Here is a 27,085-nt window from a genome sequence, read left to right as displayed (position 1 = left end):
TGCAGGGTTCGAGGAATTCAGACCTTTCCCTGTCTAAATAGGTTCATAGGTTGGTACTAGGCTATCGGCCTTGGGCCTATATAAGCGTAGCCATACGCCATAATATTGTGGGCTATTTCCTCCCACAATATTTACTTCCCTGGACCCCTGTCTAGCAGGGCGACTAACGTGATCCCCAGGGTGAATGTCCTATCTCCCATCCAGTCGTCTAGCTTCCTTTTGAAATGATCTGCTTATTCAAGATCCTTCCCCCAACTCTTCGCTTCAAGGTCTCATCTTTACTCCTTCCCTAAACGTCCAGAAATCAATTCTGACACCTTCTCAGGACCATACTTTCCTCAGAGACCGTTCCCATGCTGACATCTCTGCCTGGGCCAAAGGCTCTGTCTAATTCCTTTTTATCCATTCTTTTCTTCCTCTGTCTCCACCAAGAAATTTCTCAAGGTTCTCAGGTTCATGGCTTCCACTGTTCCCATGCTGCCTGTCACCAGGCTCCATATGAGAAAGCTCCAGTGGTACCTGAAATCAATGTGGCTTCATCATTGCCACCCCCTGGGTTTCCTGGTACCTTTCCTTACGTCTCAAGCTTGAGCTTCAGCGTTGAATTCATCAGCCTTTGCTCAACCCTGGTCTTCCTTTTCAAGCTCCAGTTCCAACTCAGGAACTCTGTACAAACTCCTTAGACAGGGGGTGGGGTGCCTCCTGTGGCCTCAAAAAGGTTCAGGGTCTCTGGCCTCCTTATCAGAGGTCAGATCACATCAATGTAAAGGAGATGAGGGCTTTGCTTCTGGCTCTTAAGGCTTTTCCCCCAGTTTTCACAGACAGTACCACAGCAATATGGTATGTTAACAAGCAAGGGGGCACAAGATCCTGTGTTCTTTGCAGACTAGCTTTTCAGGTCTGGGGATATAGCTGTCCAGTGTCAAGCAACTCTCCAGGTAGTTTACATTCCCTTGAAGCACAATCTAGTGTCCGACTTCTTGAGCAGGTCCAGCACTCAAGTGCGTGAATGGATGGCTTCACAGAGCTGTGTTCCTAGACATTGTATATTGGTAAGGTATTCCTCAGGTAGATCTTTTTGCCTCCACCCTGAATAGGCAACTTCCTCTGTTCTGTTCCAGAGTCCCAAGTCCTCTGGCTTGGAAAGTGGGCCCCCCCTTGTCTTTTCCTTGGAAGGGGATGTTTCTGTACACCTTCCCTCCCCTTCCTCTGTTAACACTAGTTTTGCACAGTTAACAGGACTCCCAAAATCTTGCTAGTGACTCCCTTTTGGCCCAGACTGCATTGGTTCCTCATTCTTTCTCACTTGACCAGGGGCAATCATTATACATTACCTCACCAGGTGGATCGTCTCACACAAGACTAGGAATCTCTTATCTATCCTCACTTATCCTCTCTTCAACTGACCCTGTGGGTGAAAGGATTTTGATCTCTTTCAGGCACTTCTTTTCTGAGGAAATGCTTTGGGTTCTGCAGGACGCCGGGAAATTCACTACCAGGAAATCATATATGTGCAAATGGAAGTGGTTTTCTGTCTGGCACTTCTCTTGCCATCAGGATACCCTATTTGTGGAAGTTCTTTTGGTTCTGTCTTGTGTGTGTGATCTGCTCCAGCTGGGTTGGCATATTCTTCATTTAAAGCTCACCTGTCAGCAACTCGTCTGTCCTTAACTCCTTCTCTGTCCTCTAGATTTGATGCCAAGTAATTTGTTTAAGGCATCCTTCATATCACGCCTCCCAGGAAGCAGATTCCACCTTCCTGGGACTTTAATTTTGTCCTTGAAAATTTGACTTGGGCTCCTTTTGAGCCTGCTGCTTCAGCTTCCTTACAACTTTGTACTTGGAAGACTGTTTTTCTTTTGGCTCTCACTTTAGCTAGAGAATGAGTGAACTTCAGGCTCTCATGGCTATTCTTCCTTTCTTAGTTTCTCACAGAGGCAGGGTGTCTCTTCTTATTAATCCTTCTTTCATGCCTAAGGTGATCAATGAGCAATGAGCGTCTCAGACTATTCATCTTCCTTCCTTTTGTCCTTCTCTGCAGTCTGTCATTGAGAAGGTTCTTCACACCTTTAATTTGCATAGACAGCTTAGGCAGTATTTGGATAAAACTAAAGTTATTTGCAAATCTGAGCAGCTTTTTTTCTTTTCATTCAGGCCTTTGGGTTTGGCTGTTTCTAAGAAAAGCATCTTCTACTAGATTTCCAAGGCCATTTCTTTTTGTTCTCATCATGGAAAATGTCTTCATCTGTAAAGGCACATTCTACAAAGGTGATTGCCTTCCCTGGTGCTTTTTTTCAAGGGTTTGGATACAAATACCATCCTTGCGGCTTTTACTTGGTCTTCAATTTATACTTTCACTATGCATTACAGGTTGGATGGTGGGCTTGTAGAGGGCTGCTCTGTGCCTTCCTCCTGCCAGGTTTTCTCTTGAGCTCTTGCACTCTGCCTTAGGTAAAGAATACTGCAACCGTGATATGGAAAGACATATAACAGTTTTGTAAAATCTTACCATAACAGTAGTAGCCCTTCTTTGCAGTGTTGCAGTATTCGCTGCCTCCCTTCCTTCTACCCCCACTCTTTTAGCTCTTGGCCTGTAGTTCTCTTACCCTCCTGGCCGAGGGCTCCTTTGTTGTCATCTTTCTTTTTCTCCTTCTGGATGCATATGCTGTCCTTGTCCCTAAGGGCTTTCTGTTCCTCCTGTGCATCACCTTAATACCCTATGCCTTGCGCGGGGAGCATGTGTGTGACGTACAATGCTTATAAGTAGTAAAGGCTTTGGTATACTGGCTGGAGTTTGAGCTATACGTGTCGGGAGATCTTTTGGGTAAAGAATACTGCAAGCAGTGAAGAGAAGGACATCTTCTGTTATGGTAAGATTTTACACGACTCTACGTTTGGAGGTTTTCCTTATGGGCTCTTGAATTTAGACACTGTAAATCTTAGATGCATGTTTCATGATGGGTGCTGCCTGAGCTGAGTGTTTGTGAGGTAGGTGAGCATACTTGTTTCTCAGGTTACATTTAGGAGGCCTTTATAGTTTAGGTAGGTTACTTTTAAGAACCTCAGCATTTTGCAGAATAGTAGTTGTCAAATTGTATGGTGTTGGATCCCAATTTATCGGGAGGGTTAGACCACGCTACTCTAAAATAAGTTGTTTATCCAGTTATGAAATAAACTTGATAATAAATCTAAGTCTGTAACCCTGGTTGATAATTTCTTCATGACTTACAAGCGCTCTCCATATCATGGGAGAAATCTTGTTAATCGAGTGTGTTTTGGAAGCCAGGCGGAAAGAAAATTGATTATACTGTCTTGTTCCATTATCTCTAGGACAGCATGTATTTTAAAGTTCTTTCGGCATTCTCTATTTTCCAGATCTACTTTTTCTGGAAACCATCTGTTTTGTGTAATATAAATTTCACCTGCACTTTTTTCCTTTACCTTTAATGTAATTTAAGGATGTCTCACGGTTGTATATTTGGATAACTTGCTGGTGTATCAAATTTTTCAACTGTTAGATTGTTTGTTGCAGTTTCCTTGTACAGAGTCAGGTTTAGTATACAGTTTGTTGCTTTGCAATGGCAGTTCTTGTATATCAGCTACCAAATGATGAAAGCTCCTTTTCAATGACATCACTTGTAAAGAATATGTAGAACTCGTGTTTCCCTAATATCCAAGTATTGAAACTGACAGTAAATGTGATACAATTCCACACACACACACACACACACACACATATATATATATATATATATATATATATATATAATAATTTTTTTTTTTTTTTTGCAAAACTGGAACTCACCTTTGTTATACTGTGTAACTAGTTTTGAATTAATTTAGGAATGTTATTCCTGCCAGGGAATAAGTAAAACTGCAACAACTACAGAGTGATGCCACTATTCTGCCATCATGGGTCTACCTCGAACTGTTGATAGTGGTACATTCTTCCTTAAAAGTCTGTGTGTCATATCTGATTAAATTCTTCATGTACTTCTGCTTCATTGTTATGGTTGCCCTCTGAGGTATTAACATCTCACATTTTTGTCATTGATGTCTAAAAGATGAACATTATTTTTTTGTCATCAGCCCCATCTTTTCCATTTGTTCTACATGGGGTCTGGGTATCGTGTTAACTGTCAACTCCTCTCTCAATTCAGTGCCACACTCCTGCCTGACTGTAGCAGATCTTTCACAGAGTCCATCCAGCTCTTTGCTGGAGTCCTCGCTTCCTCTTTCCTTCTTCCTGGCTGTCCCAAGTCTTCCTCATCAGATTGTCTTCTGCTTTTCTGCACGTGTCCAAACCACCGTAATCTGTGCTAATTTGATCTTTTCTGCAATTGGAGCTACTTTGGCTTCTGGTCTTATGCCCTCATTTCTTCGTCTGTCCCACAGTGTGCATCCTACCACCCTTCTCAGGCACTTCATCCCAACTGTTCTGCCTTTACTGCCCAGGTTTCTGTACCATACAGTAGTACTGGATAGACATTTTTTCATCTTATAAAAATGATAACCTTATAAAGTTTGTGAAGCTGTTTCTAACTAAAATGCCACTGATATTGATCACTGTTACTATCTTTTCTTTCATGTGGACTTTGTCTGAAAATGGAAATTGATCAATGTGTTTTCTCAGTAAACAAATTAATAAATTTAAGGTACATAAAAAGCCATCTTGCCTCCCTTCCTGTTTAATCAAGTAATCTATATGCATTATAAGGTTGAGTTTTTATACATATGTATGTGTGTGTATGTATATATATATATATATATATATATATATAAAATATAATATATATATATATATATATAATATATATATTATATATATATAATATATATATAAATATCTGTGTATGTGTGTGTATATATATGTATATGTGTGTGTATATATATATATATATATATATATATCTATATATATATATATATATATATATCTATATAGATAAATATCTGTGCGTGTGTGTACTGCTCCCATCCTCAGGATGTCTGATGTGCTGATTTGCACTGGTTTCAGGGGCTGCTTACAGGTTTCCAATTGCCCACCACAGATGTTAACCACTGCATTCTTTCATAGTAGTGTGCGCATTGAGTATGGTGTTGGTATTTCCATCAGTTGGTCATAGGATGAAGTATTCCATTCTACTGCCCTGCTTTGGAGATGAGTTGGCCAGTGATACCCCCCCCCCCCCCCCCACACACACACACACACACAAACACATGTCCTTATACTTTGGTATTGTTACTTAAATGCATGTCAACAGCTGTGAATATAAGATGCGTCCCTCTATAGAAGCAGGCTAGACAGTAAGATTTCTAGGTTAGTTTTACATTTATACCAATATTTATCAAATAGTTTGATGGACATGCTTTCTGTTTTACTTCAAAATGCCCTCGCCAGTGGGTTTTAACATTTTCTGATTGGTAGTGCCAACACTGAACCATTCCTTCCTAATTGGGTTTATCTTAAGCTTGTCTTGACATCATAGTATATTTTTATCCTACTGTTTTCCTATGCTAGCAGCTGTCACAGTTACCTGATAATACCAGACAGGGCATAATAAAAGATTATCAGCTGGGACTGTCATTCCTGCTTTGCAGGTTTCATAGATAATGTTGAGTCCATCATTATTATCATCATCATCATCATTATTATTATAATAAAGTATGTAGAATCATTAATGTACGTAGAATCAGTTTATTATCCTGAAGAGAACAAAGGATAAGGCTTTAATCATCCCATAGGTTCCCTCTTACTTTGTTTCAGGCAGGTACATGCTTTTTAAAGGATGGTATGGATAAATCTCATTTGCAGTACACTAATTACTTACCTTTCTTAAATGATGTATTTGCATAAGGGACTTCAGTTGTCTTCTGGGTTCTCTTCCCTAGACTGATGTACTCTGCATTCATATGGGAATTACATTCCCACACTTGCACTGTACATCTTTGCAGTGCAGTGCAGGAAAGTGATGCAAAATACAAGGAATATCCGGTAGGTTTCTGTTTGTTTTGTTTTGCAGAACATACCTGATTTTTCTTATGTTTTGCTCTGTCCCTCAGCATATGATAAAAGAAAGTCTATCTGCTCAATGTTGCTTCAGTGGCTGATTTGCTCTAATGCTTGATTTATAACAGGTGCACTGGTTATACTGTCCAATCAGTGTACTTGTTTTTGAGTATAATTAACCTTTATTATATAATATAGTTTTAAAATGTGAACATTTATTGTATAGTATAGTTTTAAAACATTTAAGTCTGTCTGATTTCATGATGGTTCTCAGTGTGGGCTGGCAAATGAAGTATAATTTTGTGGTCATTCTACCTGGTTCCACCATTCTTTTTTCTTTCATTGTTTTTGTTTGTTCCAGCTGTACAAAAAGGCTCTTTATCCATTAATTTGTATCTTATAGTAATGCCTTTGAGGGATTTGCTGCAGATTCTTGGGGGAGGTGGGGGTGGGGGGATTTGTCTGACTATTGTTCTTATGGTTAACTTTTCCATTCACTTTTTAGTGTGCTTATGATGCAGTGCTGGATCCTTTTATGATGCCACTTCCTAACTGAGCCATCATGGATAATGCAAAAATCAGTAGCACTGTTTCATTTCATCCTTTTGGCAACCATAACTCTGCCTTCAGTTCCTTTTGAAGCAGTTGAGTTTAAAACAGATGTCATTTGCCAAATAACACAAACTACAAAGAAACATAAAATCGCCATTTTCCTTTCACCCACAAGAGACCACCTCACAGAGTAACAGGATTGTGACAGGTTACCTTTGGTATGTGATCATGTGAAAGAGGCAGAGTCCAGAACACATTGCTAAGTGATTGTCTTCTTGGTGATATTTCAGTGCCTTTCTTATGTGGACTGTATCCACTGTACCACTAGATCCACATTCTTTGACTGAGTACATTTTAGAAACTGTGTGAAAATAAAATGTGAGAATCATCTTTCCTTGAAGTATTTCAGTACTTTTAAAACACACGTGCACTTTCCCTAGAATGACACTTCTGAGACAGGATGCACCTGTTACAACTGTCAGCAAGTGACAGAAACAGTTTAAAAAGAAAATGTGAACTTCATTTTTTTTTTCTAGTCTTGGCAACCAAATCACACTGGATCGGTCATTTTCATTTAAAACCAGTGGGTATCCCCAGGGTTACTGCAGAGTCATATTTATGCTAGCACTTCTTGTGTAGTTGCACTTCCATGAAAAAAAAAATATCGCTTTCATTGCTTCTCAAAGAATCAGCAAATAAAATGTTATTATGAAAAAGAAAAAACATTGTATTGCTCCCAGATAATTGTTTTCATGCATATTTCATTCTGCTTTGTTTCCTTTTGCAATCAGTAAATAGGTTCTTGTTATTGGAGCTTCGTTCTGTATTGTGTCTTTCAGCTTTTCCCGGTTAGGGGTCGCCACAGCGGAACTCCGATCCGCTAATGATTGGCAGTGGATTTTACATGCTGAGTTGACAGCCCTGACGCACAGCCTTAAACGAAGGTACGCCCATTCACGCATGTCTCCTCGCAGAAGACGCTCTAGCTGAGAATCGAGCGGGACAACGTCTTGCTGTGAGGCGACAATGCTACCGCAGCACCACCACCGCAGAGCTTCGTTCTGTATTGCTTTATATAAATCATTTGTATGGATAAATCACATTATGTAATTCGTTCCTGTGCATACATTTATCTTCTAACGTTTTTAACAAAGTAATTTATATGCATCACTCTGTTATGGGAAAACCACTCTCTATTGCTTTATTTAAATCATTTGTAGGCATAAATCGTTTTGTATAGATAATTTCTGCTTGTGCATTAATCTTGAATTGCTTTTAAGTAAATCACTTATGTGCATCGCTAGGGCAGCCACAGTGGTGCAGTGGTTAGCGTTACTGACTCACAGCAAGAGGCTCTCGGGTTCGATCCTCGGCTGGGGTGCCTTCTGTGCAGAGTCTGCATGTCCTCCCTGTGGTCGCGTGGGTTTCCTGTGGGTGCTCCGGTTTCCTCCCACATCCCAAAGACATGCTGTAGGTGGATTGGACACACTAAATTGGCCCTAGGTATGAGTGCGTACATGTGTGTGCCTTCTCTGGAAGGTTGGGCGCCGGGCTGGCAACTTGACACCATAAAAAACTCCACTGCCAATCATGAGTGGGCAGGTGATCCACTGTGGCAACCCCTAACCGGGAAAAGCCGAAAGGAGAAGAAGGAAGTAAATTAGATGCGTTCACCCTTACTGTGTCCCTTTCTGACAGGGGAGGACCTTTGATCATCTGGCTGTAATCAAGCAGTAAAAACTAAGTAGCAGGAATCATTTTCTAGGTGGTATTTAATTTCTTTTCACACAGAAACCAACGGTCTTCCCAGAGTAATTATTTTCTGACAAGGGATATGTCTGACTGTGCAGCAATGGTTAAGTGAGAGATAATCTGTTAACTGCATTTATTATTTTTTTCTAGGAGCATTTTGCACACAGTCTACACCCCTTTCCAGAATTGCCCATTAATAACAAGGTACACCTCTGATCATTTCACTGTGAAAAGTGACAAAATATTTTTGAAATTGCAGTGTTTTTCTATAAGGTGTCATGGTTCCGTTCTCAGGAGATGTGCATGCATACAGACACATGTGCACACACACACACACACGCACAAACACCCGTTGCCACTCCATAACACATTTCTGTCAGGGTGTGGAAGTCTTTGTTTAGAATCCAGAATCTGCTTCAATACCTTTCACACGACTCCTGCCCAGAATAATCCATTTCTGTGTACACAACTGTGATTTGTTCACCTCAGGTGAAGTAATGACCTGTGTGTTCAGCTTGGCAGGCAAAAGTAAGCAACATAATTTTGATTACGCATGGTGCTGTACAGCAGCATTATGATCCTACTTCCAGGTTACAGTTCTTTTCAGATTTTCAGTAAAACGAGAAAGCTATTACTTTGCATAATTCTTGTCTTGTAACATTGTAGTACATGTAACTTAATGTAATTGATACCCTCATAGGTAGGTACTAGGCTATCGGCCCAAGGATCTACGTAAGCCTAGCCAGCAAGGTTCCCTGGCTTACTCCACCCAAGAAAGTTATTTTCCTGTGCCGCTGTCGAGCAGAGACACAGAAGTGATCCCCGGGATGTATTTCCTATTTCCCATCCACTCATCAAGATTTTTCGTGAAGAGTGCTAATGAAGAACGTTGCTTGCCATAGATGGGTAGCCTGTTCCAGAGTATGGGAAGTCTCTGGGACAGGAATCTATCCCTCCAGCATGTCCTGTTTATTGTGGTGAGGTCTCTAGAGTGTGTAGCTCGGAGGGATTGGGATTTCTTTAGGTGTAGCATGTCCAACAGCTCTGGGTTTGACACAGCTTTTATATATTAGGCAGAGATCACCTTGGAGTAGGCGATTATACTACGGAGTAAAGCTGGAGTTTTTTGAGGCGGTCAGTGTAGGGCATTTCTTTGAGGCCAGTAATCCTCTTTGTGAGGTACTTCTGTGACCTTTCCAGCTGCTGCAGATGTCTTGTGAGGTACATTCCAAAAAGGGCATTGTACTCTCTAATGGGTCTAATGAGTGTCGAGAAGAGGGGAACAATGAACTCTTTTTTTTTTCTTTTTTTTCTTTTTCCCTGGATGAGAACCCTTTTATGATGACATGTCAGAATAAACATTGGGTGCTGAGTGTAGTCGGTTCCTGTATCTGATATTCACAAATACTGGGGCTGTATATGTTTACAGAGCTTGTTTGCCATTAATTTAATTTTCTTGCCAGGAAACCTTATTGCATTATGGTGTATTTAAGAGAAGCTTGTCTATTACAGTAGCTTAAGTATTGTTCCTCCTTGCTTGAATAATGCAAGAACTTTGAAACCTGCATTGAAACTTGGAAATTTATATATATGAATTCAGTCATATGTACAGTAATTTTTTTATGACAGGAGTTTTATAGGTCTGATATTTATATGTTGTATAATTTTTTGTGAATAGTGATTTGTGAGGTTTTATGATTTTAAAAGATCTGATAGGTATGTAAGCTATTCATTTGTTGTTTTGTAATAAGCATGTGATGTGAAGGAGTGTATAAAGTCCTGTGTGATTATTTACATGTTTTTTATTACCTGATGAAGCTGATGCCAAAGCTGTTTGAGCTACTATTGTGGATTAAACATTTTAATGGATACTAATCCTTCCTTCCTTTGGTTTTTTTATAATCCTCTGTCATGGCTGACACCTTGGTCATGAGGTATTTACATTCTGTGCCTGGCTTGCCTTTGTGTGTGGTTGTTCCTTTGTTGGGGTGTGCTAAACAGTCTTCTAGTGCATTATTTTTCCTGTAGTTGTACAGAGACATGGTTGTGTTGTTTTAGTTAATATGTGTGATTTGCAAAGTATAATGTCTGTGAAAGATTTCATCTTTGCCCCTCAACCAAGAAATGTACTGACAGGCAGTGTGTGGTTATCCTCTAAAATGTGTGTGTGTGTGTGTGTGTGTGTGTGTGTGTGTGTGTGTCCTTCGACTGGCTAGCATTACATCCTTATTCATTCTCTGCCTTATGCCTATTGCTTGCCAGAAAAAGACCGGGTTGATTTTCAGTGTGTAACTGTATACAGTGGATATTGGGGAAATGATTTTTTTTTTTAATTATATTTAAAGACATGAGGTTGAGCCCTTAGTCATATATCTAGTCTTCCTAGCATTGTAATTTGGGGTAGCCTGCTTTATGATGACTGCATTTTGCTTCAAGATTGTTTTCATTTTGTTCCTTAGCTCTAATTAATATAACCAAACATCAAATATGTAACTGGTACTGCATGTTGTACTGTGTACCATGGCGTTTTTGTCATTGTCTTTATTTCTTTTGCTTCCACTTCCAGTTTTTCTTGCTTTCTTATGTAGTCTCATGTTAAGTGTTTAAGGCATTATGTTTATAAGTACATTTTACAGTTGTTTTGGTTGTAATTGATTAAATGAATGGAGTTAGGATTAACTGGTCTCTTTCCTTTTACATCTAGGAACTGGTACATTTGGCAGAGTGCTTCTCGTAAAGGAGAAGACAACAAAAAGATATTTTGCCTTCAAAGTTATGAGCATTCCTGATGTTATTCGACTAAAGCAGGAGCAGCATGTCCACAATGAGAAAGCAGTCTTAAAGGAAGTCAGTTACCCATTTCTAGTCAAATTGTAAGTGCCTGGTATGGCCAAGAAATTCTTTTCTTATTGAGGCAACATATTGAATGACTATGACCTGTTCATGAGAAGATATAAATGATACTCCATGGTTAAAAGATTTAACTAGTAAGATGCAGAAAAATTACTGCCAGTGCTGAATGTTTACATGTTGATTTGTGAGAGTATAAAATGTACAAATACAATTTTTGTTATTTTAGTCTTTGTAGTGGTTCCACTTAATGTGATCACTGACCTTTCAATAAAAGCAGAATTTTTTCATAGTTTTTCCCTTCCCATTTCTCAAGTCAGAATTCCTGCTATGACATGTTCATGCTTTCTGACATTGATTGTACTGTAAAATCAATAATGATTTGTGTTGTGATATTAAAGTGTGCTGCCAAGTTCTACTGCAGTAGCAGTATTATTCCACATTTCTTTTTCAAGTAGTGATCGAAATACAGTGAAGGAACTGCCCTTCTGTGGGTCACTTCATATCTGTTGAGGAGATTCGGTCTTCTTTAACCCATAGGAATTGGCAACAGGTAGCCATGCATACTCTGCTCCCTAGGTATATGACTTTCCCAGACCACACAAGCACCAACTGCTCCCATCTTTGCCTGTCCTTGACGCTCCCATTTTTTCCCACTTGTTAAAGTCTTTGGTCAGATCATAAAGGACCCCCCCCCCTATTACCAGACCTGTTTTTTTGTTGCACAATGTGTTTTTCTTACTCCAACCTACTTTTTATAGGTCACTGATCTTTTTTTTTTTTTTCTGCTGCTGTATATTGTGGTTAGTTTTTTTTTTTGGCACTTTCTCCTTCATGTGGACATTTTGCACTTTTGTGGTGGCATTCATTTGAATTTTTCCTCTCATTTTTCCTGTTGCTATTTGGTTGACTTTTCTATGTCTTGTGCCTCATTTATGTAGAGTAAGTTTATATTTTTGTGATTTTTCCCATCTTTTCCCCCCTTTGGGATTTGCTAGCTAAATCCCTTTACCTAGCTAACCCTTCTGGAGTGTTCTGATTTTGCAGTTTACAGTTTTACCTTTTGCTGGTTTGGCTAGGAAAATGGATGCCTGTTAGGCCCTTTGGGCTGGTATTTTAGATTATTTTATTTATTTATTTTATTATGCCTTTGTCCACGGCTCCAGACTGACAGGATTCCAAAACAGAGGTGACTTCATCCTTCAGGTGGCTTCATTGATCTTCATATTCATCTCGTGCCACCTGATGTTCTTCGTGTTTCACTGTTGCAGTCATCACACTTGGGTTATCTGCCTGCAGGTAGCCCTCAGTCGGCCCAAATACCAGAGTCTTAGTATTTCTGTGTCAGATGCAGTCACTTCTTCCATGACGTCAGGTCATCATGGGTATAAAAACAGGCAGCAGACGCCATTACATCAGTCTTTCTTGCTGACAAGGAGCCCAAAGCAGAAGCAGTTTGCAAGTGCGGTCAGCCGCTACCTGAAATTTTCGTTTTTTGAGTTGATAATCCTGAAGTCTTCTAAAGCTAAGTACCTCGTTGGGGATCCTTTTTTTCTTGCTCTAACCATCATCTTCTTTTGGCTGTTTCCGTTAGGGGTCACCACAGCGGATCATCAGTTTCCATTTCTTCCTGTCCTCTGCATCTTGCTCTGTCACACCAACCACCTGCATGTCCTGTCTCACCACAACCATAAACCTTATCTTAGGCCTTACTCTTTTTCTGTTACTGGGTAGCTTCATCCTTCCCAATACACACATTATCCCTCCTCAGCACATGTCCAAACCAACATAATCTTGCCTCTCTGGCTTTGTCTCCAAACCTTCCAACCTGGGCTGACCCTCTAATATGCTTATTCCTGATCCTGTCCACCTTCGTCACACCCAGTGCAAATCTTCACATCTTTAACTCTGCCACATCCAGCTCCTAACTCCTGCCTTTTTGTCAATGCCGCTATCTCCAACCCATATAATATAGCTGGTCTCACTACCCTCTTGTAGACCTTCCCTTTCACTCTTACTGGTACTCGTCTGTCACAAATCACTTCTGACACTCTTCTCCACCCACTCCATCCTGCCTGTACTCTCCTTCACCTCTCTTCCACACTCACCATTACTCTGAACTGTTGATCCCAAGTATTTAAACTCATCCACCTTCGCCACCTCTACTCCTTGCATCCTCACCATTCCTCTATCCTCCCTCTCATTTACACACATGTATTCTGTCAGTTCTGCTGACCTTCATTCCTCTTCTCTCTAGAGCATATCTCCATCTCTCCAGGGTCTCCTCCACCTGTTCCGTACTCACTAATGATCACAATGTCCTCTGCAAACATAGTCCATGGGGACTCGTGTCTGATCTTGTCTGTCAACCTGTCCATCACCATTGCAAATAAGAAAGGGCTCAGAGCTGATCCTTGATGTAATCCCACATCCACCTTAAATGCATCCGTCACTCCCACCGCAGACCTCACCACTGTCATGCTACCCTCGTACATATCCTGTACCACTCTTGCATACTTCTCTGACACTCCCGACTTCCTCATACTATACCACAACTCCTCTCTAGGCACCCTGTCATATGCTTTCAATAAGTCTACAAAAACACAATGCAACTCCTTCTGACCTTCTCTGTATTTCTCCATAAGCACTCTCAGAGCAAACATCGCATCTGTATGTCTGTAGTGCTCTTTCCCGGCATGAAACCATACTGCTGATCACTAATCATCTCCTCCCTTCTTAACCTAGCTTCCACTAATCTTTCCCATAATTTCATGCTGTGACTGATCAGTTTAATCCCTCTGTAGTTACTACAGCTCTGCACATCACCCTTATTCTTAAAAATCGGTACCAAAACACTTTTTCTCCATTCCTCAGGCATCTTCTCACTTTCCAAGATTTCATTAAACAATCTGGTTAAAAACTACACTGCCATTTCACCTAAACACCTCCATGCTTCCACAGGTATGTCATCTGGACCAACAGCCTTTCCAGTCTTCATCCTTTTTATAGCTATCCTTACTTCCTCCTTGCTAATCCATTGCACTTCATGATTCACTAGCCCCACATCATCCAATCTTCTCTCCCTCTCATTCTCTAACCTATGTCAGAAAAAGTTAACAATTGTCTTGCCTGTGGAAAGCAAATACCTCCCAGAGATTTTCATTCTTACTGTGTCACCTGTTTAGGCGTAGACCGTGACATCCCTCGCTATCAGTTTTGTGCCTTGTTTAACGCCCAAACCATTCATTGTCAGGCTATTTTTGTTGCTAAATTATTTTTCTCTTGATCTCCATATTCCAAAATGGCTTTGGTAAGCCATCAGACTACCGATCTTCCGAAAAAACATAAGGATAAAGACAGAGACAGACCGCATAGGTCCAAAACTGCCGACGATGCTTCCGTTAAGCTAGTCGCCAGTCTGCCAGTACTCAGTGAGGTTACTTGGCAGTCCCTGATGCCCGCTTCTATGGATTCGCAGGCCTCTGCTGAGACCCATTCGGAGTCCGGTATGCTGCAAGATGCTTCTTTGACTGTGGAACCTGTGGATGTCTCTACCTTGGATGGGTCTGGAGCCACTGTGCTGGCACCGGCTTCTGAGGGTGTTTTCTGACCTACCGATGTTCAAATCAAACCAACTACTTCTCTTTTAGCCAAAGCTACAGAGTTTCTTAGGCCTAGAGTATGCACTATGCCTAGAAAACTGACCAAAACGCATGGTCAGGCCCCCATGCCACAAAAACAAATGCTTAGAATGGCTGAAGAACTTATAATGCTAATTAGGGAAAGCCAGCCTTCCCCTGCTAAGAGACAAAGAATTAAGTTGCCTTCAGATTCTACAGACCAGGAGTCCGATGACTCTGACCTTTGATTATCAGGACATGCCCTTATCAGCCTATGAGAATTCAGATGCAGAGGAATCCATTCCCTCTGCCTCCTCTCCAGAGGATTTCTCTTTTGGTGAAACCTTGCATACTTTGAGTGCATTTCCATTGGGAATGCCAAGACTATCCTCAATCCAAAAAGAGACTCCGAGAATTTTTAGAGCTACCTCAGCACAGGCCTTTAGCTATTCCCCCTGTCCAAGATGTTGTGGATGATGTTTTCTTGGCATCCAGTCTTACTCCAGACACCTTACCTTCAGGCCCTAGGAAACCCTGACAGGAGCTAGAGTACCTGATTCCCACAACTTTCTTTTCAAGAATCCTACTGCTGATCCAGAGATCACTTCCCAGGGACTTAAAGGTATTAAGGCTACTACAGCCAAACTTCCCACCCCCTCGGACAGGGATTCCAGAGCTTTAGACCGATAGGGTAAGAAGGTATATACAGCTGCAATTCTTGCTATCAGGGCATTGAATTGCCAGTTTCACATGCCTAAGTACCAGCAACATATTATGGATCTCATTAAACAAAAAATGGTAATATTTCCAGATTGTGCAGAAAATAAAGATTTGTAAGAGCTTATGCATTCTGCAAACCAAGTTAGTAAGCATAATTTGCAGTGTGTTTTTGATGCCCTAGAAGCATCTTGCATGGCTGCAGTCACTGGCTCTGTACTGAGAAGACAATGCTTGGCTGAAGGAGCAGACCTTGCCAGATAATGTCCAATCCAAATTACTAGATGCTGCTTTAAATAAGGACGTTTTGTTTGGCACCAAAGCAGAAGTTCTTAAAAAGATGGAAGAAAAAGCTAAATCTATGCAAACTGTTAAAGAATTCTTACAAGTGCAACCACCTCGATTCAGTAGGCATTGCCCTTCAAAATACTTGTCCTTTCCTGGCCCCTCCAGGCCTTCCCAAACAAGACGTAGAGGAAACAGACCACCCAGAGTCTCAGGGTATGCAGAGATCTAAGCAATGGAGTGCTCTCACCCCTAAAACAGGGAGTGTTAAGCCACCTCCCTATGGAAAAGGTTCACAATGACTTCTCAACTCTACCTCCCAGCCCTGCTCAATTCCTTGTGCCCCTAGTTGGAAAACTTGCCCTTCATGCAAAAAACTTGATGTCCATCATTCGGGACCGATGGGTCCTCAACATTATGTCCCAGGGGTATAAATTTTATTTCCATTTACTGCCAATTCCAAGCGGGTTTCCAGACCGTCCTCCAAACCAGTGAGCAGAGGCTCAAAACCAAGTTCTTTCCCTGCTCAACATCAGAGCTATTCAGCCATTTCCAGTAGAACAAAAAGGGGTCAGGGTTTCTACTGCAGACTATTCCTGGTACCCAGGAAAGAGGGCTCTTGGTGCTCAATTCTGGATCTTTCAATTCTCAACACCTTCCTGGTGGTCTCAAAATTCAAGATGCTTACCCTGCAACAGCTTTTCCCTATGCTAGCCAAGGCTGCCTTGTTAGTCACCCTAGACATAAAAGAAGTTTATCTGCACATATCCATCAAGGAATTATGCAGGAAATATCTACGTTTCAGGGCAGGATCTATGCATTATCAGTTCTCTGCACTTTCCTTTGGCTTATCTACTGCACCCAGGGTATTCACAAAATGCCTGTCTCCAGCCATTGCATACTGCAGGCAGAGAAATGTCCAAATTTACCCGTACTTTGACGACTGCCTGATTCAGGCGGACAGCTAGGAATTGCTGCTTCAGCACCTGGCATTTGTAAAATAAGCCCTCTCACTTATTTGGGGTACACCATCAACGCAAAATCACAACTGGTGCCCAGTCAAAAGATTGTATTCCTGGGAGCAAGCTTGGACACAGTTTCCCAGATGACATTTTTCACTTCAGAAAAACAAGCCTATCTGACAGACTACTTCAAGCAAATAGCCACTAGAACCCAGCTAACTGCAAGAAAAATACTGCAAGCCCTAGGGTTCATGGCCTCATGTATTCTGCTAATTCCATATGCAAGACTACATATGAGGAAACTTCAGTGGTACTTAAAAAGTCTTAGGTGCCAACATTTTCAGGACCTGGAAACGGTCATTCCTATCATACCTTGTCTGAGGGCAGAGTTCCTTTGGTAGGCAGAAGCATGCAACCACGACAAGGGACTGCATTTTACTCTAACCCACACCACCCAAACCCTGACCACAGACTCCTCAGACTATGCATGGGGGCCGACATGGCTGGCAGATGCATTCAGGGCCACTGGAGCCCAAGCCAAATTCTTCTGCATATCAGCCAAAAGAAGATGCTAGCTCTACAGAATGCTCTGAGAGCTTTCAGATACCTAATCCTTCCATGACAACTGCTGATAGTTATGTGGTACATAAACAAGCAGGGGGGAACCCATTCTTACCTACTCTGCTGGTTAGCCATAACTCTGGAGCACAGCTTTGGACAACCAAGTCCATTTACAAGCTCAATTCCTGCCAGGCAAACAAAATTCACTGGCAGACGACTTAAGCAGAAATCTCCTAGACCAACATGAGTGGAAATTGGAGCCCAGCACCTTCAACCTCCTGATCCAGAGGTGGGGACCCCAGAGGTGGATCTCTTCACTTCCCCCCACAACCACCAGGTAAGCAAATTCTGCACCAGGAACCCTCACAGCAGGGCCTGGAAAGTGGATGCCCTATCCTTTCAATGGGAAAACCTCTCAGTCTATGCCTTTCCCCCCTCTGCCCCTTCTCTCGAGTACTACTCAAGATAAAAGAAGACAGGCGAAGGACAATTCTGATTGCCCCGGACTGGTTATACCAGCACTGGTACCCACTACTGCGCAGCCTGACAATGGTGCCACCCTGGCACCTACACTAGACCCCTACCCTGCTGTCACAGCAGAAGGGACAGATTTTGCATCCACAATTACAAACCCTAACTCTTGCAGCCTGGCTTATTCCTTGAATACTCCACCAGCAACCCTAAGTAAACAGGGGCTGGATGTCATTCTTGAAGCCAGAAGGCCTAGTACTAGGAAATCCTATGCAGAAAAGTGGAAAAGATATTGTTTTTGGATTCAGTTTAAAGGAAAGGACACAGCTGTGCCCTTCTTACCTCTAATCCTGGATTACCTAGCTACTCCACAGAGGCCTATCCTTCTCCATTAAAATTCATGCCTCTGCAATTTCGGCTCATTACAATACTGAGCCACCTCTATTTTCTCACCCTCTCATCAAACAGTTCCTGAGAGGGGCTAACAACTTAAGGCCCCAAGGAGAGCACCCACCCCTGCTTGGGACCTTCACTTTGTACTGGAAAAGCACACGCTTCCCCCTTTTGAACCTGCTGCTTCAGCAGAGTTAAAATTCCTCTCCTGGAAAACAGCATTGCTTCTAGCCATCACTTCAGCTAGAAGAGTGTCTGAGCTACAGGCACTGATGGCTGTGAAACCCTTTATTATCTTACATGCTGACAGGGTTTCCCTCAGGACTAACCCGTCCTTTATGCCTAAGGTGGTTTCCAGTGTGGTGCTAAACCAATCCATCCATTTGCCAACCTTCTTCCCTAACCCTCAGAATAAAGGGGAAAGGATCCTGCACTCTTTGGACGTGCACAGACAGCTCAGGTTCTACCTTGATAGGACTAAGCCTTTCAGAAAATCTGACCAGCTGCTAGTCTGCTTTGCAACAGGGGCAGAGGGCAAGGCCATTTCTTAACAAACCATTTCCAAATGGATAGCACACTGCATCCATTTCTGCTACAAGCACCATGGAAAACCAACCCCTCAGGGGGTCTGAACACATTCCACTATGACTACTTCTACCTCTACAGCATTTCTCAAGGGAGTTCCTACCAGGTACAATTCTGGAAGCTGCAATCTGGAGTTCTGTACACAACTTCACCAAGCATTACCACCTGCCTATCTTTTCAAAATCCAGGGCAGGATTTGCTGCAGCAGTCTTGCAGCGCCTACTAGCCAGCCCTAACTCTTCCTGACTGCTTCCACCCTTTCTCAGCTTTGGGAATCAACCCAAGTGTGATGACTGCAACATTGAAACACGAAGAATATAGTACAGATGTTCTTCGTGTTTCACTGTTGCAGTCATCACATTTGGGTTATCTGCCTGCAGGTAGGCCTCAGTCGGCCTGAATACCAGAGTCATGGGATTTCTGCATCGGATGCTGTCACTTCTTCATGACGTCAGGTCGTCATGGGTATAAAACATGCAGCCGATGCCATTATATCAGTCTTTCTTGCCGTGCGGTGCCCGAAACAGAAGCAGTTCGCTAGTGCAGGTCCGGCCGTCTCCTGAAATTTTCGTTTTTCGAGTTTCAGACTTAGTCTTCTAAAAGATAAGCATCCCGTTGTGGATCCTTTTTTCTTGCACTAACCAATGTCAGAAAAAAAGTTAATAATTACCTTGCCTGTGGAAAGCAAATACCTCAGAGATTTTCATTCTTACTGCATCACCTGTCTAGGCCCAGACCACAATGTCCCTCGCTGTCGGGTTTGTGCCTTGTTCAGCACCTGAACTATTCGTCATCGGGCTATTTTTGTCGCTAAGTTTTTTCGCTCTCGATCTCCGTATTCCGAAATGGCTTCGATAAGCCATCCGACTACCGATCCTCTGAAAAAGCGTAAGGATAAAGATAGGTCCAAAACTGCAGACGACTCTACCAACGACCAAAGTGCATTCTAAGGCCCACATGCCACAAAAACAAATGCTTCGAATGGCTGAAGACCTAGCTTACCTTAATTAGGGGAAGTCCGCCTTCCCCCTCAAAAAGACCAAAAACTGATTTTCCTTCTAATTCTTCAGGTCAGGAGTCTGATAACTCTGATCCTTCTGATTACCAGGACATACCCTTATCTACCTGTGAGGATTCTGGTGCAGAGGATTCCATTCCCTCAGCTTCCCCTCCAGAAGATTCTTCTTTTGGTGAAACCCTGCATACCCTTAGAGAGTATTTCCTCTGGGAGAGCCAGGATTACTCTGTCCAAAAAGAGACTCTGGGAATTTTTAAACTTGCCTCAGCACAGGCCTCTAGCTATCCCTCCTGTTCTGGAAATTGTAGATGATGTCTTCGTGGAATCCAGCCTTACCCCTGATACTTTGCCTCCAGCTCCCAGGAAACCTGACCCGTGCTACAGAGTACCTGACTCTTACAAATTCCTCTTTAAGAATCCCACCTTGGATCCAGAGACCATTTCCCAGGGACCTAAAGGCATTAAGGCTACAACTACCAAAAATCCAACCCCTTCGGACAGGGATTCTAGGGCTTTAAACAGATGAGGTAAGAAGGTATACACCTCTGCTACTCTTGCCATTAGGGCTTTAAATTGCCAGTTTCATATGTTAAAGTATCAGCAGCATATTACAGAGCTAATTAAGCAGAACATTATGTTTATTCCTGATTGTGTAGAACACACAGATTTACAAGAGTTAATGCATTCTGCTAACCAAGTTGGTAAACATACTTTGCAATGTGAATTTGGCGCCTTAGAAGCGTCTTACAGGGCTGCTGTCACTGGGTCTGTTCTTAGAAGGCATGCTTGGCTTAAGGAACAAAACTTGCCAGATCACGTCAAAGCAAAATTACTTGATGCACCATTAAATCAAGAGCTTCTATTTGGCAATAAAGCAGAAGACATCAAAAGGATGGAGGAGAAAGCTAAATTTATGCAAACTGTTAAAGATTTCTTACAAGTACAGCCACCTAGATTCAGTAGGCATTGACCTTCTAAAAACTGGTCTTTTCCAGTCCCTTCCAGGCCTTCTCAGTCCAAACCCAGGGGCAGCAGACCACCAAGACTACAGTCTCAGGTTATGCACAGATCTAAGCAATGGAGTGCTCCAACGTCCAAAACAGGGAGTAGTAAGCTGCCATTCTATGGTAAAATTGCACAATGACTTATCCTTAACTCTTCCAAGCCTTGCCCAAGTACTTGCACCTTTAGGAAGGAAACTTGCCCTGAATGCCAAAAACTGTGGGAGTACATTACCCAGGACAGATGAGTCTTAAACAGTTTCACAGGGATACAGATTCCACTTCCACTCTCTCCCTACCCTAAGCGGATGGCCAGACCTCCCCCCAAACCAGTGGGCAGAGGCCCAAAAGCAAGTACTTTCTCTTCTCAGTATCAAGGCTATTCAACCTGTCCCAGCAGAACTAAGGGAACAAGGCTTTTATTCCAGGCTGTTTCTGATACCCAGAAAAGAAAACTCTTGGCATCCTCTCCTGGATCTGTCTATTCACAACACCTTTCTGGTGGTTTCAAAATGCTAACTCTCCAACAGCTACTTCCTATGCTAGCCAAGGACTCCTGGCTAGCAACCCTAGACTTAAAAGAAGCTTATCTGCACATCCCCATAAGGGAATCTTGCAGGAAATACCTACGTTTCAGAGCAGGCTTTATGCACTATCAGTTCTCTGCACTTCCATTTGGCTTATCTACTGTGCCCAGGGTATTCACAAAGTGCCTGGCTCCAGCCATTGCATATTGCACGCAGAGAAAAATTCAAATTTACCCATACTTGGACGATTTCCTGATTCAGGCGGACAGTCAAGAATTGCTACTACAGCACCTGGCATTTGTAAAGAGACTTCTAACTTCACTGGGGTACACCTTCAACGAAAAGAAATCGCATCTGGTACACAGCCAGCAGATTGTATTCCTGGGGGCAAGCTTGAATACAACTTCCCAGATAGAATTCCTCACTCCAGAAAAACAAATTTATTTGACAAACTACTTCAGGCTGCTGGCCACCAAAACCTAGTTATCTGCAAGAAAAATACTGCAAGCCCTAGGGTTCATGGCCTCTTGCATTCTACTAATTCCATATGCAAGGCTGCATATGAAGAAACTTCAGTGGTACCTAAAAAGTCTCTGGTGTCAGCATTCTCAGGACCTGGAAAGAATGAATGTTCTTTGTGTTTCACTGTTGCAGTCATTACATGTGGGTAAACTGCTGACAGGCCTCAGTCGGCCTGAATAACAAAGTCTTGGGTCCTGCATCGGTTGCTGTCTCCTCTTCCATGACGTCAGGTAGTCAGGGATATAAAACATGCAGCCGACATCATTTTATCCAGTCTTTCTTGCCACGCAGTGCCCGAAGCAGAAGCAGTTTGCAAGTGCCGGTCGGCAGACTTCTGAAATTTTCGCATTAGAGTTTCAGAACCGAAGTTTTCAACTTAAGATAAGTACCCCATTGGGGAAACTTTTTCTTGCTCCTTACTGATGTCAGTAAAAGTTAATAATTGCATTACTTGTGGGAAGCAAATACCTCAGAAGGATTTTCATTTGTATTGTATTCCTTGCCTAGGCCCAGATCATACCGTGCCTTGCTGTCAGTTTTGTGCAAGATTTAACCAACGCACTATTAAGCATCGGTATATTTTTGCTTCAAAATATTTTGGATCCAGATTTAATTACCCTGAAATGTCATCGGTTAGCAATCCGACTACCGGAGTTCACAAAAAACGCAAAGAATAAGACTGAGACAGACCGTCGAGGTCCAAAACCGATGAAGCTTCTCCTAAGCCAGTCGCCGGTTCGCTGGTACTCAGTGAGGCACTTTCGCAGCCCCTGATATCTGCTATTTTTGAGTCGAAGGCCTCTACCGAGACCCATGCGGAGTCCAGTATGCAGAGAGATTCTCAAGTATTGAACCCGCAGATGTCTCTCCCTTGCATGGGTCCGGAGCCGCTGAGCAGGCACCGGCTTCTGGGGTGTTTTCAGGCCTCAACATTTTTATATAAAACAACGCCAGCTTCAAAAACAAGATCAAAAACATCTTCGAAGGCTAAAAAACTGACGCATGAGCCATGTGCTCAGGCCCCTATGCCTAAAAAACAGATGATCAAAATGGCTGAGGACTTAATTACCTTGATCAGGGTTCCCAACCCCCCCGCTAAGAGGCCTAGGCAAGATGCTGATTATGAATCTTAAGATCAGGTTTCCATTTCTTCTGATTCCTCTTCTGATCAGGAATTTTCTATTTCACCCTATAAGGATTCAGATGCAGAGGAATCCATCCCATCTGCATCTCCTCCTGAGGATTATTCTTTTGGTGAAACCTTGCATACTTTAAGGGAACGTTTTCATTGGGAGAGTCTGTTTTTTTCTGAATCAAAAAAGAGGCTTAGGGATTTCCTTCTTCTTCCTCAGCATAGGCCTTTGGCTATACCTCCTGTATTAGACATTGTTGACGATGTGTTTTCGGAATCAAGCATGGCTCCTGATTCCCTACCTCCGGCTCCTAGTAAGCCAGACAGATATTACAGGGTTCCTGACTCCCACAAATTTCTATTCAAAAATCCTGCTGCTGATCCTATCTCACAGGGCCCCAAAGGTGTAAAGGCCTCTACAGCCAAAAATCCTACCCCCTCTGATAGAGATTCCAGGGCGCTGGATAGATGGGGAAAGATGGTTTACATGTCTGCAACCTTGGCGATTAGGGCCTTAAACTGCCAGTTTCACATGTTTAAATATCAACAGCATGATGTTATGGGCTTATTGAAACAGAAAATGATGTTGATTTCTGATTGTATGGAAAATAAAGAATTACAGGAATTATTGCATGCATGCAGCAGAACAGGTTGGAAAGCATACTTTGCAATGTGGTTTTGATTCCTTGGAGGCCTCTTGCAGGGCCTCAGTTACTGGATCTGTGATTAGAAGGCATGCCTGGCTCAAGGAGCAAAATCTGCCTGATCATGTTAAAGCTAAATTGTTGGATGCCCCTTTACAGCATGATACTCTGGTAATAAGCAGAAGAGGTTTTAAAGAAAATGGAAGACAAAGCTAAATCTATGCAAACTGTAAAAGATTTCTTACAAGTGCAGCCACCCAGGTTCAGTAGGCACTGGCCTACTAAAAATTGGGCCTTTCCTGTGTCCAACAGAGCCTCTCAAAGCAAATCCAGGCACTCAAAAGGCTCTAGATACCAATCACAGGGTTCTTACAGGTCAAAGAAATGGGGTGCCTCCACCTCCAAATCTGGAGGAAACAAAGCACAACCGTACAGTAAGCAATCTCAATGACTTCCCTCTATCTTCACCAAGCACTTATCTTTTGGCAGCCCTCTTGGGGGGAAAATTAGCACTTCATGTTCAAAATTGGCAGTTAATTACCCAGAACAAGTGGATATTGAACATAGTATCCCAGGGGTACAGATTTAATTTCCATACTTTGCCAATTCTAAATGGTTGGCCAGATTTGCCACAAAATCAATGGGCAGAGGCTCAGAAACAAGTTACGTCTCTCATGGATATGGGGGCTATTCATCCAGTACCAGAACAGGAAAAAGGACAAGGTTTTTACTCAAGACTGTTCCTGGTACCCAGAAAAGACGATGTCTGGCATGCAATACTGGACTTATCGATTTTGAACACGTTCCTGGACATTCCAAAATTCAAAATGCTGACTTTACAACAGCTACTGCCTATGCTGGGCAAGAACGCTTGGTTAGTGACTCTAGACTCAAGAGGCATACCTGCATATCCCAATAAGGGAATTGTGCAGAAGATACCTCTGCTTCAAGGCAGGGTTTTGCATTACCAATTCTCTGCACTGCCCTTTGGCTTACCTACTGTGCCCAGGATCTTTACAAAGTGCCTGGCACCAGTAATTGCATTCTGCAGACAAAGAAGCATACAAATTTATCCTTACCTGGATGACCGTCTCATTCAAGCAGAGAACAAGGACATTTTTCTTCAACATCTGGCGTTTGTAAAAAGGCTTCTAACATGCCTAGGGTACACAATAAACAAAAAGAAATCACAACTGGTACCCTCTCAAATAATTACATTCCTGGGTGCAAGCTTGAATACAACTGCCCAGATAGCTTACCTTACGCCAGACAAAGGCAACTGACAATATACTTCAAACAGATGGCAACAAAACCCAGTTATCTGCAAGAAAAATTCTGCAGGCTTTGGGGTTCATGGCATCCTGCATTCTACTTATTCCATATGCAAGACTGCATATGGGGAAACTTCAATGGTACCTAAAAAGTTTATGGAGTCAACATTGTCAGTCTGGAAACAATGATTCCTCTCTTTCCCTGCCTACAACAGGAGTTTCTTTGGTGGGCAGAGACATGTCACCAAAACAAGGGGCCGTCATTCACTCTACCCCCTGCCACCCAAACCCTTACCACAGACGCATCAGACTATGCTTAGGGGGTCCACCTGGCGGGGAGATGCATTCAGGGCATATGGAGCCCAAAACAAATGCATCTGCATATCAACCAGAAAGAGATGCTAGCTGTTCAGAATGCTCTGATAGCCTTCAAGGACTTACTTCATCCAGGACAACTACTGATAAAGATGGACAGCACCACGGTTAAGTGGTACATAAACAAGCAGGGGGTTACACATTCTTACCCCCTTTGCAGACTAGCCATGGCATTGTGGAACACAGCCTTGACTTACCAAGTACATCTTCAAGCTCAATTCCTGCCAGGAAAACAAAATACTCTGGCAGACGACCTAAGCAGAAATCTTATGGACCTGCACGAGTGGAAACTGGATCCACAAATCTTCAGCATGGTAACACAGAAATGGGGGAGCCGAGACATAGATCTATTTGCCTCCCCCCAAAATTATCAACTGGACAAATTCTGCACAAGGACTTGTCACAGACCAGCATGGAAAGTGGATGCACTATCCTTCAGTTGGAAAAACCTATCAGTCTATGCCTTTCCCCCCTCTGTCTCTTCTCTCCAAGGTCTTACTAAAGATCAGACAGGTAAAACCAAAAATGATCCTAATTGCTCCGGACTGGCCTCGCTAGCACTGTACCAAATTCTAAGGAATATGTTTCAACTCCCTCCTTGGTACTTGCCTCAAATACTTCATCTACTGTCTCAGCAGAACAATCAAATTCTGCACACTCCTCTCCAAACTCTGAACCTTGCAGCATGGCTGATCATTTAATTATTCAAACACCACCTCTCAGTAAATCTGTGATGGATGTCATTTTGGAAGCCAGAAGGCATAGTGCTAGAAAATCTTATGCTGATAAATGGAAGAGATTCTGTGTTTGGAACCAAGCACAAGGAACAGACAGAGCAAAACCAAACATTCCTCAGATTTTACAATACTTGACTGAGATGCTTGACAAGGGCCTATCTTTTTCTTCAATAAAAATCTATGCCTCTGCCATCTTGGCTCATTGCAACACGGAGACCCCAATCTTTTCTCATCCTCTGCTAAAACAGTATCTTAGACGGGCCAAAAATTTAAGGCCTCCCAGAACATCACCAACTCCTGCATGGGACCTCAATTTTGTGCTGGAAAAACTCACCCTGCCTCCTTTTGAACCAGCAGCTACTGCGGATGTAAAATTTTTATCTTGGGGAAACAGCTTTCCTTTTGGCAATCACTTCAGCAAGAAGGGTTTCAGAACTACAGGCTCTCATTGCTGTGGAGCCTTTTATTACTTTTTACCCGGACAGGGTGTCCCTCAGCACCAATCCTTCCTTTATGCCTAAGGTGGTATCCAGTGTGGCTCTTAACCAAACAATTCACCTGCCAACATTTTTCCCAAATCCGCAGAACAAGGAGGAGCAGATTCTGCTTTCATTGGGCATACACAGACAACTAAGATTCTACTTAAACAGGACCAAATCTCTAAGAAAGTCTGAGCAACTACTGGTGGCATTTGCTTCAGGATCAGAGGGGAAGGCTACATCAGAGCAGACTATAAGTGGATAAGCCACTGCATTCATTTCTGCTATTTGCACCATGGTAAGCCTGTGACCAAGGGAATCTGGTCACATTCCACCAGGGCTGCCTCTACCTCAGCAGCCTTTCTCAGAGGAGTTCCAATCAAAGACATTCTAGAAGCTGCTACTTGGAGCTCTGTTCATACCTTCACAAAGCATTATCATTTGCCTCTCTTCTCCAAATCTAGGGCAGGCTTTGCCACTGCAGTTCTGCAGGGCCTTATAGCCGTTCCTAATGCTATTTAGTTCCATCCTCCCATCCATAGCTTTGGGATTCTACCCAAATGTAATGACTGCAACAGTGAAACATGAAGAACATACTACAGTTGTGTACACTTACCATAA

General features: G+C 42.5%; 1 protein-coding gene across 2 annotated transcripts in view; it reads left to right on the top strand.

Moving 5' to 3' along the window:
* Nucleotides 1–27,085, top strand: part of PRKX (protein kinase X-linked) — a 1,617,443-nt gene that overhangs the window by 434,810 nt on the left and 1,155,548 nt on the right. For both annotated transcript variants that reach the window (XM_044072450.1, XM_044072451.1), the window contains exon 2: nucleotides 11,019–11,187. In XM_044072450.1, the coding sequence (XP_043928385.1) occupies nucleotides 11,019–11,187 (169 nt within the window). The remainder of the gene's footprint in view (nucleotides 1–11,018; nucleotides 11,188–27,085) is intronic.

This window comes from Protopterus annectens, chromosome 5.part0 (assembly GCF_019279795.1).
Source record: "Protopterus annectens isolate FY-2018-M chromosome 5.part0, PAN1.0, whole genome shotgun sequence".
In the NCBI taxonomy this organism is placed as follows: domain Eukaryota; kingdom Metazoa; phylum Chordata; order Ceratodontiformes; family Protopteridae; genus Protopterus; species Protopterus annectens.
This window is presented reverse-complemented; position numbering and strand designations above follow the sequence as displayed.